Here is a 13147-nt window from a genome sequence, read left to right on the forward strand (position 1 = left end):
CAAACAATATTTTGGTGATATTTTTTGCAATCATTAATATCACCAGATGTTATTAACTCATAGTAGTGACCGTCTGTTGTCTGGTCTGTTTGGTTCATTTGAATTGAATCAGCTCGACTAGTAAAACCCTCCTTTTTTTTTTCTCTCTCTCTCGTCTATGTTTGTCCTCTGAGGGTTGTCACAGTGACGAGGAAATGTATTAAGTGGGGACAGCTGCTGGTGACCGGGAGTGCCGAGTCCCTTGAGCTGAGTACATCCACCACTGGTCATGTAACCACCTGTTTGCAAGACGGCTACTCATGTTGCTTTACATCAGCTGCCGGTGAAAGATAAGGATTTTGATTTCTGCTCAAGGACCAGGACTTAATATCTAATGCACCCAACAAGACCCTGGCCAGGTTTCATGTATTTATATTTCAAAATGTCTCTTCTGCGAGCTGACATCTTACAAGTCGCCCCTGTGTGTGATGGGTAACACCCAACCAGAGCTCCTCTGAGACAGCCTGTAATGTTGTCCATTAATCTAAAGCTAACCAGTCGGTGACGTTAACCAGAACAAGAGGCAGATTTGTTGGGAAACGCAAAGAAAACACTGTCAAATGTCTAAATGCTTTGTTTATTTTAAATCTAGGTACATTGTTTTTCCTTTTGTATGTTCAGCGTCGGGTTGTTTGACAAGGCTGCACGGCCTATCTGCGTGTTGTTTGCCATATCTTGCATGAATTAGCCTGTGTGAACACAGTGGGGATTGCAGGGTGCAGGCACGAAGCATCCCAGAGGAAAATCTCAATATTTGCGCACGTGTAAAGTTCAATTCCGTGCTGTATAATTTCCAGTTTGTGAGCAATTTCTTTTCCGAGCAAGTGCTCCTGGCTGCTGACAGCACAGGCCGGGGGAGTAATTGGGAGGGAGACGATTCAGCCCGCAGCGACAGCTCACTCCGACACTCTGAACAGAGTGTGTGTGTGTGTGTGTGTGTGTGTGTGTGTGTGTGTGTGTGTGTGTGTGTGTGTGCGTGTGACAAATTGTAAGCAAATAATTGCACTTTTTGATGTAAAGAAGGAGGACAACTCATTTTAAAGTCAAAGCAGTTGTAAATACCAATTTGTTTAAAACATTAATTCACTGTACTACTGACTAAATTTGAATATATTAATAGATCTATTCAGCGATTCTAACACTATTTCAGCTCCAAGTTCAAACCAGAAAGAACATTACTTAGATTTACAATGGGACTTTGCTATTTGGGTCTAGCAGCACAACAACATTTAATCTCAGTACCACCCAAGATATTTTTAACCCTTGCAGCGGTGTAAATACGTCCTATAACACAGAATAGGAGACAGTCCCAGCCTGCGGCATCAGCTAAAGCTTATCAAGCCAATATATGCAAATAAGTACTGTGGAGAGTACGTTACATTATTAATGACACTTCCTCTTTTTATATGTTACTGGCCTCCATGTGAGTTCCTACTTTTTACAATCCAAACAGCAAACGCCTACACAAGATGTAAGTAGCTTTTGTCGGTTTAATAACTTATAACTTACATAAAATTACATTTTGTAAAACTCCAGGACACTACAAAATCATATGGCTTTCAGAGGAAGTTGTAATCACATTTCTCAAATAAAGAGTACAAGCAGCAGCTTTAACAAGAAAAAAAAAAAATACACATTGGTGAAAATATTATCACAACCTTTACTAAATTAAACACATTTACACTGCAAACAACCTAGACCAGCCTTGTCTACTGTTTTTCCACCATCAATCGACACTTAGTCGTGTGTTTTATACATCGCTATGTTCTGGGTTTTAGATTTTGAAAAAGTCTGAATAGTTTTTGGTCTTCCTCGTGGCTAGGAGGTAAAGTCATGGCTTTTCCCGCAGAGACACGTACATGTCACACTTCCTTTTGGGTGATTGTTTTTTTTGGGGGGGGAGGGTTAGTGATTGAAGCTCCAAGTGAGCAAAGCTGGTTTATCAGCAGCAGAAAGGTTAGAGTACAGAACTGAAATAAAGCAGCTGAGGCACAACATTTTTTTTATATGAAAAACTTATATTTGGCTAGTTTTATAAGGCATCTAACTCTAGTGTTGTCAGAGTTGTTATAATCTTGTACTTGTCATGCTTGGCCCCTGTGCATAAAGCTCAGACAGCAGTTGACGAAATTAAGCGCGAGAAGGCTCGTAGAGCAGCTAGGCCACTGTGTTGTTGTTATTATTGTTATTATTATTATTATTATTATTATTATTATTGAAAGCATCTTCCTAAGGAAGAGAGAGAGGAATATGACATTTGATGGTAGGAACTCTGAGAACGAACCCATGGTGAAGATTTATTTCTTAGCTGTAACAACTGAGTGTGTAGGGCGCTGTGCTCTTTCCTCAGTCTGCAAACCTATGACACTCCTTACGATGTATAAAATCCAGCTGAAGGAGGCAGGGAGGTGCCAGCTGCTGGAATCAAAAAGGAGTCTCTGTGACTTCCTGGAATCAAAGAGGAGGCTCTGGCTCGAGCTATGATCATGTTTTGGTCCATCTGTGGAAGCCCAGATATGAGGGGTTATTTTTGATGACATGAGGAGATGCTGTAGAGATATTGTGGTGTAAAACAGTGTTCGCAGACTCACCTTTGACATATCTTTAATCAAGGCTAATTCGGTGGGTTGGTACACGCAACTTCGTAACTTACCATTGTAAACCCCGTATGGAGAGACGGGCTCTACGGGCACTGGAAAACACAACACGGACATGAATTTAAAAGAAAAAATAAGGTCATTGTTTAGTCCATTATTGGATATTTTTTTTGTTTTAGATCAGACTTGGCAGAAATTTTACATCATAGCAGCTTTATACACTTTTTTTTAATTTTTTTTTTTTTAAACATCATACAACAATAACATACTTTAAATGCCATTAAAAAAGATACTCGGACAAGAGTCCCTAACAATAACTTTTGAAATTAACTTAAATTGACCAGTTGAATCAATATTTTCTGAGATAAACAATCAAGCTGGATATTTAAAAAACTTTAAAAGTACACTGTTGTACCTATTACCTACTTTAAATATGTCGCCTATTGTTCAGTTTGTACTGACAATGCAAGTCTTCCAAGAAACTGCTGTTTGCAAGAAATACGCTATATTATTTAAAGACTTTGTACTGTAATGTGGTGATTGTATCATAATATCAGCCAATGACAAGCTTCACTATGTAGATCGGATTTCTTTCCTAATAAGGGCGCATTATTGGTGAACATTAAACATATTTAGGGATTATGAGCAGTGAAGATGCTTATAATAAACATTTTGGCCTGGCAAATTGTTCATGTCATACAAGATATTTCAACATCTTTTCTTACAAGATCAAGATCACATAGAGATTGACAAATGCCAAATAGCTATTTCGTGTTGTTTTGTCAACAACCAAAATTATTAATCTGCCAATTAATTCACAACCTTTTTGTTTTGTACAAAAGGCACATGAAGGTGTTCTGCAGGATGTATTGATGATTATTGATTATTTTTTTAATTTTTTTTATTCATACCCATCTACGTAACCGTAACTAAGATGAGCATAATAACTCCTGTTATTGTCAGATTAGGCAGCCATGTGTTATGATTGACCTGTTAGAGGCTCATCCATGGAGAAGGCACTATTCTCCATGTACACGTTCTGGTGGGTTGCCTCTGGCTCCTTAAGGATGGTGTCATAAACCAGGCTCATGGCAGGATAGATATGGTCTCCTTCATGGGACTGCTCCTGTTCTGGGTCCTCCTGCGTCAGTGAGCAGATTTCTGGAATTGTGTAGAGGAAGAGGAACACCCAGGCATTTGACACCACTGCTACAGCCAGAGTAGGATCATCCCAGCTGGGATTCCCGTACATTCGGTTTCCGTGGATGTACATGGCAATCCAAGCCACCCAGATGGCCAGGGTGAAGAGCCCCGTGACCAGGATGAAGGCTCCATCTCGGCGCCACTGCTTGCGCTTGTGTGTTAGTGAGGGAACCGCCATCAGCACCACAGCCAGCAGCAGAGCCATTACATAGATGAGGGCCATCACAAAGTCCTGGTTGGCGATGCTGCAGGACAGATCAGGGACAGTGACACCTCTGGGTGGGCTTCTGACCACGGTGATGATCAGCCATTCAGTGTTGATGATCACCTCGACAAGCCAGAGACCCAAGGCTCCCAGGCACAACATCCAGCTCCTGGGCCCCCGGCCTCTCCGCTGAAGCAGGGCAAGCCACAGCCCGTGCATCGCCAGGCAGGCTAGACAGCCTGAGAAAAGCACTCCAAACAGGAACCGCCGTGCAGCACAGCTGGTTGTGTACCGACCCATAATAAAGGCAAAAGTAAGTCCGAAGAGGCCCAGTGTGAACACTAAAATGCTGGCCTGCAGGGCCACCATACCTTTTCTTTTCTTGTCTGTCACGAACGGTAAGCTGGCCATAAGAATGATGAACAGGACAAAGGAAGTCACCACACCAGCAGCAGCAATGGCTTCCACCACAACGCCCCACACTGTGGTCAGGTCACACAGATTGTAATATACGGAGCTGATGCTGGAGCCACATCCCTTTGGAGCACTTGTGGGGCCCATTGCTTCACTGCAGCTTTTGGTCGAAATGCTGCAACAGAAATAGTGTGATTACTTTAAACATATTGTTTCATAAGGAAATAGATCTCATTTGTGTAAATTCTTACTGTATAATAATAATAATTGCTGTGCATTGAAATAAATTCATTTGACTCTGAAGAATTGAGGACTTGCACCTTGTCTCCCCCTGCCTTTAATTCTAAAACGGAGTCGTTCTACAATGACTTTTTAGTCTCAGCTCAGTCTCGTCTTCCAAGAACATTTAATTAGCAGAAGCACCATCCCACCCAGCAACCGCCATCAGATAAACGAGTGCCAGTCAGTCAGTGATTTAATAGGACTAATTGTTGTTGAAAACACATTTTCCCGCAAATTCTCTGGTAATTTTTTTTAAAGTTTTAATTGAAGTGTTTGTTTATAGGATGCTTGCTAATCGTATAAATCATTGAATCCCCTATCTGCCACTGAGCCAAACAGGAAGCTTTTCTTAGTTCATGAAAAGTTGACGTTTTGAATGTCGTTTTACAAAAGCTATAAAAAAAAAAAATGACACGTTAAAATAATATCATGACGATAAGGTTGACAATGTGTAATTATTATGGTGCAAATCAAGCCGCGGTGATGACTTACCAGGACTCACAGTGGACAGCTCTGCCTGCCTGTCCAACAGGTGACTCGGGTACTTTCCCTCCGGCGAGGATAACCGACCCTGGAAAACAAACTTGCCTCGCCTAAAGTATTTCTTCGTCTTTGTCGAGTATAAACAGACTTCAGGTGTATTTTTCGTCCTATTCATCCGCGTTCGAGTTTCCACTTGTTTGGATCCACTGGTTATTCCGGGTGGGCTCATGAACAGTCCGCCATCCGCTTCTCCTCTCTCTGTTATTCAAACGTGATATTCGATATTTAGTTCCATCACCAGTTGTTCCAGTTATTGTTATTCGGTAAACGTAACTTTCTCCAAAGACTCGGATCAAATCATTGTGCTCGTTTAGCCAACCTCTGTGCTGTCTGCAGCTTTGCATATTCTGCGAGATTATAGCGTCCGGCCTACTTATTTGTTCCAGGCAGCTTACATCCAAACAAAGGGACCCACTCACACCTCTCAAATGGAACCATTAAACTTGTACAGCTACAGGTTATGCGCCATATGAGCAGTGACCTGTCTGACGTGCGAACACGCTGATGATTATTTACTTGCAGGTTTAGTGACTAGATCTGTTTTAATTTGTCTTTAAAGGAGTTTTATACAATAATCAGCTGCTGCACTTTGAGCAGCAGATTTTGGAGCTGGCCTACTTTGTCTCACATACAGTTTAAGTTAAGTTTAAATCAAATTCACCTTCAATAGACATTGAGCACACTGCTAAGAATAAAATAAATAGCCTACTTTATACAAACATAATCAGGCATCTGAAAAATCTCAACTGCTAGCTCTAATTTCTCTCAAAGATGCTCTGCACAGCAGTCATCATCTAAGGGGAGACTGTATCCAGCGAGCAGAGCCACCTAGTGGAAAATATTGTTATAGAGGTTGACTCCTGCAGTGTTTTTCAGTTCAGCAGGGTGAAATGAGATTACACAACAAGATAGATCTTGTTATTGATCTGTTTTAGGCCATGCCACTTAGCAACCACGTGATAAATAAGAACATGAACAGAAACCATTGATTTTAAGCTGTTCTTTTGGAAAAGTTGTGCTCTCCTCAATGAGTGTTTACCCATCTGAAAATTGTGGAAATATCAAATAAATATTGAAGTAACACCACCCATCGATACCTATTTTATTAGGCCTAAAGGTCACATGTTGATATTTTACATAATAGTTTGTGTTTTGCACTATTAAACGGTTGTAGATGTGGCAAACTATGATACACAGTTTGCTTTATATCAAAGGGAAAGTGGGCTCCAAAAGGAAACTGAGGTGTTTTTGACATATTAATGGATATCTTTATCTTCATTTTACACAACTCTCTTTTACTCATTTAGTCGTTTTAACAGGAAGAAGCTTTTCCACAAAACAGTAAGCCACCCACTACAGTTACTTAATGGATTTTACTTTGGCGCATCACTGAAATGCAGAGATAAATTTGTCTCCGTAATTGAGATGCTCAGAAATAATTCAGTTTGAGACAAAGCAGATTATAGCTTTTCTGCATGTTTCATGATGATTTATACCATCTCTGTTTTTTTCTGTATTTAACAGGGGCATGTCATGTTTTGGAAACCTGGTTAACTGGTGCATTGCCTCCAGGTTCAGCAGTAAGGTCATCCAGGACACCTGGCTGAAGCAAGCGCTGGCATTCAGCCTGTACTTAACGTTTTGTTTATACTGCGTGATGGAGCCCCCCGTGGTGCATCGATCCCTCAATGGATCTCGTCCCGAGGGGTGCTCTTACAAACCCAGCAGCTTGTCAATCCATCTCTTTGCTTTGTGGTCCCGTTGGATTCTTAATAGGAAGCTGAATCAAAGGAGAAAGCAATGTGACCTAAATGAAGGACATGTCCTTTTCAGATACACACGTAAAGAGGGCTTTGGGTTTACTCTGTTGAAGCTATAACAGTTGTTTGAATGGTGTTGGCATACAGCGATTCATTGAACTAATAAACCAATATAAACGTGAAAATATAGAAAATGCAGTGCTATAAAACCCGGTAGACCATTAGTTGATACAAGCCTCATTGTTTGCATCCATATAAACTCATTCATGTTATTTATGTGCATCTGTATTCTCTGTCTGAAACTAAAACAGGTAGAAGATGTTGCCAGTAGGATCCTGTGCCTTGTTGTCTAGTCCGGTTTGTTGCAGCAGGCTTCATTAGGGCACCTCAGCAGCTCCCCTTTGAGAATGTGTCAGGTTATTCATAGCAGTTGCTCAGGTTGGGTTCTTGCAGGTCATCTCTTCTCCTGCATTTTTACTGTAGCCTGGCAGCCCTCAGGGCTTTACCACAACCCAATTCCCCCTGAAATGATGTCTCTCCTTGTCTTCCTCAAAGTAGGTAGATTGGGATCTATTTTAAACACATTTATCACATTGCTGCACATCAGTATACATATTGTAAGTGGACTAATGGCCCAGTCACGTGCATTGATTTATTTTCTTTTTTTTAAATGTCAGATCCATACCGAGTTGATCTTTTCAAGAAGATTTTAACAGGGATCTCAGCATCGACTGACCCATCTCTGCTGACAGGTCAATGCTAGCTGAGTGGTAAATAAAGGGGAACTTCAATGGTACTATATGCATCTCTTAGGCCATGACCAGAGGCATTATGTACTGTTGTCAGGGCTGCTGCAGTATTTTCAGTAAAAATACTTTTATTGTACCCCATTTACAGTATGATATTCGAGGGTGTGTGATTCTGTCATGTCGCGTGACTGTAGAGCTCACTTTAAGTCATTATAGCGTTTTATATTGATTATTATAGCTCGGAGGTTTGTATGTTCCCTGCAAGCGGCAGACCATTAACTCCATATCCAGCTGGCATTTGTATCACACAACATTCATTAAGCCTTCAGCACTCTGTCAGGTTTGTGATGAAAAGGGTGCACTGAATAATAGTCTTACATGTACTTAATGGCGCAATAATACATCTTAAAAAAAAGTATTTCACATGGATATTAAATACATTTATTTCTTTTAACACCAGTAAACTCTATGAGACTCCATAAAGTCCTTATTGGCACTTGAGTGTGATAGACAAATCTTGCCTCAAATTGATTAGCTGACCCAGCACCAATGAAATTATGCCCACATTAGTGAGATCTACATGCCATCAGTGAAATAATTGCACTTAGTTGAAAAACTGTCCTGTAAATGGATTATGAAATTTGATTAACTGCAGTCAGTCACACATATTACAACCTCAATTACTTTTAGCAGATAGTCTCAATGGCAACCTGCGGTAATTAATTGACTAATTATATGGCACTGATTGTACTTAATAGGTATCTTAAATGAAATTTTCAGCCCAGAGATCTGCTGCATTTTGAGTGCCATTAAAACATGAAACTGTGTTGTTATTGATTCTTAATAGTGCCTAACTCCCACTGACTTTTAAACTAAAAAAAAAACATTAAACTGAGTTCTGTCTGGCCCGGTGCCACTGATCAATGCCATGAAACATCCAAAAGGGAGAAATTTAAAATCAAAGCTGTCGCTATAGCAACGCCCCTGCCAGATTCCACCAATCAATGGAGTCCGTGGGGTTGCGAGATGCGCCAGGGAAAGGCCAGCGTCCTACATAAAGAGTCCAGGACAAGGAGCCGGGCAGCACACGGGACAAGACACCTTTCTGAACGCATACGACAGAGCCAGCGCCGCAAGAAGAAAGGTCAGGAGAAGAGTGGCACAGAGAAAAGGAAGAGAGTGGGAAAGGACAAAGAAAGAGAAAGCAGGGAATAACTGAGAAGATATGGTTCGCTCATGTGAACAAGAGATTCCTGCCTGGGTCTATGTGGGCATCCTGCTCCTCTTTATCCACTTCCACTCTGTCACAGTTAGCGGAGGTAAGTAACAAATGCTATCAGTAGTTAAAATTTTTGCTACTTCTTCTCACTTTTACTTTTTTTTTTATATCCTACATTTTAAGGGAGGCTCTATTGTTCTATTTCAGTCCAGCTTCCCCCATACCGCCAGTGGGTTGTAGGGCACAGAATGAATGTGTGGCTCGTGCCCAGCCTCAGGGCAAGGGATGGGTATTTATCTGTTCCACTCATCCTGTCCTCATCTGTTTCTCTGCTGGGTGCAGAGAAAGACGGGCAAGTCCATTTGCCGCCTGGCTTTCTGCCAGCCCAGTAATACAATACAAGTGCTGAGGGGAAGCTTTACTCCTTAAAAGAAGATCTGACTTTGACTGATTTTGACCAAAGCTAATGAAAGCCACTTTACGCCGTTGTTGAATTAGTTTTTTGTGAGCGCAGACTCATCTAATCCTAGATATTTTCGGACATGTATAAAATGTTTTATTTAATGTTCTCAGCTCTTCTCGGCTTGAGTGGAAGAGGCACTGAAACATTCTTTATTCACGAGTTATTTTGTAGACTTTGAATTGAATCTGTCAGAATTTATTTTTTTCTCTCTCTTACAGAATCTGACATATTATGTAACAGATATGCTGTTTCCCTCTGTTACAATGAGTTTGATGATTTTTCAATTGGGATCACTGTGCCAGAATTATTTGTCAATACACACACTCATACACTCCACTATGCTCAGCTGGCTCAGGGTACTGGCTGGCTAATTGGAAAAAGGTTACTTTGAAGTGGGGGCACATGACTGTGGTGGAGAAACGAAGACTGAGGCATCCTAGGGAACCAAGTGTGCTCCCCCTGTGTCTCATTAAACCCCAAATAACAGGCCAAAAAAGCTGCCTATGGCTGTGGCAGAGCAGAATGGAAACAGCGACTTGTCGTGCTGAGTCTTTCATGTGTGATTTCTCCAGTATGTGCCACTTGTACTTATGCTCAAACGGGCCCCAAGAAGCTGCCATCTGCAATGGTTCTGCAAACTCAAGGTTTCTTTTCTGTGCACCTGGTATGTCTGAGGTTTTCTGAGTCAGCCACCTGCCTTGTTGCTGTCTTTCTCTATTAATTGAGAGCAGGAAAAGAGAAGGATGCACCAGTCTGCTTTTTCCTGGCGCTTACTGTCAGTTGTGGTTTAGTTGAAGGGTTAGGGTGTGCTCTCCTAGTTCTCTCTGGAATCATTATGAATCCTGCTGTGAAATGTCTGGAAGCAGAGTAGGAAGGATGCAAATGATGACAATGGAAACATGAAATAAAAAAGAATATAAGGTGCTATCCAAATTCATAAATGAAAACAAATGAACATTTTCTGTGCAATCTCCAAGGCAGAATTTCTTCAGCATTTCAATAGTGATGAGAGTGTCTCTGACAAATATATCCACTATCTTGCACAATTTGTTCCCACAGCTGCCCTGAAGCAGGAACCAACTTTGGACAATGGCGCCACTGTGCTGAATCACTCCATGAGTTTGGTGCAACGTATGGAGACCCTGCTGACCATGGGTAACGGCAGTGATGTCACTCTCCGGGTGCAGACCATCAACACAGACGAGGTGAAGGTGATCCAGGCCCACAGCCTGGTTCTCACAATGCAGAGTGACGTGTTTGAGGAAATGCTGCTCACTCACAACAACAGCGCTTTGGTTTTGAGGGAGATGCCCGACTGTGCAGCTGTCTTTGACAAGTTTGTCAGGTGAGTGGGACTGTAGAATGTAAACATTTATGTATAGTTAATATATCAAAACAGTATTATATAAACTATGGAGCTGGTTGCAGATGTGGTTGTATTTTCCAAAAGTAAAAAGTTGCAGATCTTCTCACCATTTTGCCTCTTTCTGTTTAATATGGATGTGATATGCTCCATTCTCTGAAATTTTCTAAAATTATACTTGCTGTTTGAGGCTCGCAGTCTAAAATCAGAGAGTGTGGGTTTTTTCAGTGACTCAGATGTGAGGACAAAAAAAGACTCAAAGTATAGTATGCCTCACAGAAACATTGTTTCCTTTTAACAATACTTTCAAAAATGTCTTTTGCAGGTATCTGTACTGCGGTGATATCTCAGTGCGGCTAGATCAGGCTATTTCTCTGCATAAGCTGGCCAGCAAGTACCATGTGTGGGGCCTGCAGCAGGGTCTGACCCAATATATGACTCAACATCTGTCTAGTGATTCCCCCACAGGCCATGTGGTGGGTTGGTACAACTATGCACTACAAATTGGGGACATGACCCTGCGGGACAGCTGTCTGCAGTACCTGTCCTGGAACCTGTCTTCTGTGCTGCAGAGCGGAGAATGGGGCTCCATCAGTGAAGACCTGTTCCTCTCCTTGCTCCAGCGCTCTGACCTCATTCTGCAGAGCGAGCTGGAGCTCTACGAGGCCCTGGAGGGCTGGATTACCCAGAACCAGCCTGTCAGTACAATAGTGGAGACTGCCCTGAAGGCTGTTCGATATGGCATGATCCCCCCTCAGCATCTCTTCCGCCTTCAGAAGCAATCCCCCCTCATGGCAAAGTATTACGAGGCTATCCGTGATCTCCTCTATCTAGCTTTCCAATTTCACTCTGCCTCACCAATCCAACTGGCCAAGTACTTTGATGTCAACTGCAGCATTTTCACTCCCCGCAACTACCTGTCCTCCTCCTGGGGTTCCCCTTGGGTCATCAATAGCCCCACCCGTGATGACCGCAGTTTCAGCTTCCAGACCCAGCTCGGGCCCAGTGGCCATGACTCCAGTAAGAGAGTGACATGGAATGCCCTGTTCTCCCCTCGCTGGCTCCCTCTCAGTGCCAGGTCCACCTACACTGAACTGGGTGCCATGCAGCCCACCCGCACCGATGCAGGTCGACCTCGCATCATTGTAACACCGGCCACTTCCAGCCCAGACTTTGCGGGTGTGAGTTTCCAGAAGACGGTAATTGTAATGGCAAGACAGCAAGGAAAAGTGGTTGTCCGCCATGTCTACAACTTCCACCAAAGTACAGAGGAGGCTGGGGATTTCCTGGTGGATGCTGACCTGCAACGCCGTGTATCAGAGTACCTAATTGACAGCTCCCTCTATCTGCACATTGTTATAAAACCTCTCTACCATACTCTCCTTGTAGCCAGGAAGTAAAAGCAGGAATTTACCGTGACCTCACCATCGGTTATCCACCCACACAATCACATATTCCAAAGTAAACTCATATCACAGCACATGTGTATGTGTCACATCTGTGACATTTCAATGGTTCATTAGTTTGTGCATTTTCTTGTCCTCCAATTATTTAGCAAGGAGGTGTCATTTGACAATTCGATGGCTCAGCAGAGATGATGGTGGGTTTTTCAGTATTTCCTGCATACTAAGAGAAAAAAAAAAAAAAAAAAAAAAAAAACACTTCAATGTACTGTATTTGTTCAGGTATTTTATAGTGTGGCAGTTTTCCCCTCGAATTGATTAAATTAATGAGATGGTCAACGTTGTTTGCATAGGTGCTATAGAAGTTTAGCTTTTGACTTAACTGTTATTGATAGTATTTGATGGTCTTCCTAATTCAGCAGTCAAATATAGACTTTTAGTTCATGGCATTTTTATCCTATGACTTATACTCTTATACTGTACCTGTTTGGATCTTGCGTACCAGAATGAGTAAATGAAAGTGCAATCCCATTATCAGTGTTCCTTTGTGTAATGTAGTTACTTGTAAGACAGTGGAAACTGCAAGCTAAATGCAGACATTTTGCTTTTGGTTATTTAGTGTTACACATGCATTTTATCTAGCGTTTAAAGAAACTACACCAGTATGTGATTTCCCTGAAACAAAACAAGGTAGGCTATATAGTAAAAAAAAAAAACAGTAAGATTTAAAAAAAACAAAAACAAAACAAAACAAAAAACGTGTCTGTGGTGGCCACTAAACAATTTGCAAAATAAACTTTGACGAAACCAATATAAATGTCTCATCGTAGTTTAATATTTTGTCTCGTATTTTGTCCGGAAAATAAAACTCTTTGTTTACAGAGCGCGCATCACAGCGCGAACGACA

The 13147-nt window shown here is 41.7% G+C and overlaps 2 protein-coding genes across 4 annotated transcripts; one reads left to right on the forward strand and one right to left on the reverse strand.

Annotated features, from left to right (window-relative positions):
• Positions 1 to 1679: 1679 nt before the first annotated feature.
• On the reverse strand, positions 1680 to 5922 carry LOC138197952 (G-protein coupled receptor family C group 5 member C-like). Of its 3 annotated transcripts, XM_069149017.1 has the most exons (4): positions 5233 to 5918; positions 3627 to 4633; positions 2631 to 2731; positions 2318 to 2539 (listed from the first exon to the last, which is right to left on the reverse strand). In XM_069149017.1, exons 2-4 carry the CDS (start codon positions 4603 to 4605, stop codon positions 2411 to 2413), a joined length of 1209 nt encoding a protein of 402 aa, XP_069005118.1. In that variant the 5' UTR covers positions 4606 to 4633; positions 5233 to 5918; the 3' UTR covers positions 2318 to 2410. The 3 variants fall into 3 exon arrangements, with proteins under 3 accessions (XP_069005116.1, XP_069005117.1, XP_069005118.1); XM_069149015.1 differs by having other exon boundaries at positions 1680 to 2731; positions 5233 to 5922; XM_069149016.1 differs by lacking the exon at positions 5233 to 5918 and having other exon boundaries at positions 1680 to 2731; positions 3627 to 4691.
• A 2938-nt stretch (positions 5923 to 8860) lies between these two features.
• btbd17b (BTB (POZ) domain containing 17b) lies at positions 8861 to 12929 on the forward strand. Its single transcript, XM_069149019.1, has 3 exons — positions 8861 to 9111; positions 10534 to 10819; positions 11163 to 12929. Exons 1-3 carry the CDS (start codon positions 9018 to 9020, stop codon positions 12235 to 12237), a joined length of 1455 nt encoding a protein of 484 aa, XP_069005120.1. The 5' UTR covers positions 8861 to 9017; the 3' UTR covers positions 12238 to 12929.
• The last annotated feature ends 218 nt before the right edge of the window (positions 12930 to 13147 follow it).

This window comes from Embiotoca jacksoni, unplaced genomic scaffold, assembly GCF_022577435.1.
Source record: "Embiotoca jacksoni isolate LCO1_2020_lvr unplaced genomic scaffold, fEmbJac1.0.p SCAF_15, whole genome shotgun sequence".
NCBI lineage: Eukaryota > Metazoa > Chordata > Actinopteri > Embiotocidae > Embiotoca > Embiotoca jacksoni.

What these genes read in the sequence shown, in the direction of transcription:
- btbd17b (XM_069149019.1), top strand. Translation starts at nt 9,018, where the DNA reads ATGGTTCGCTCATGTGAACAAGAGATTCCTGCCTGGGTCTATGTGGGC. An exon ending in CTCTGTCACAGTTAGCGGAG is followed by an intron (nt 9,112 to 10,533) that starts GTAAGTAACAAA and finishes TTGTTCCCACAG; the next exon opens with CTGCCCTGAAGCAGGAACCA. An exon ending in GTCTTTGACAAGTTTGTCAG is followed by an intron (nt 10,820 to 11,162) that starts GTGAGTGGGACT and finishes TGTCTTTTGCAG; the next exon opens with GTATCTGTACTGCGGTGATA.
- LOC138197952 (XM_069149015.1), bottom strand. Translation starts at nt 4,605, where the DNA reads ATGGGCCCCACAAGTGCTCCAAAGGGATGTGGCTCCAGCATCAGCTCC. An exon ending in CATGGATGAGCCTCTAACAG is followed by an intron (nt 2,732 to 3,626) that starts GTCAATCATAAC and finishes TGTGTTTTCCAG; the next exon opens with TGCCCGTAGAGCCCGTCTCT.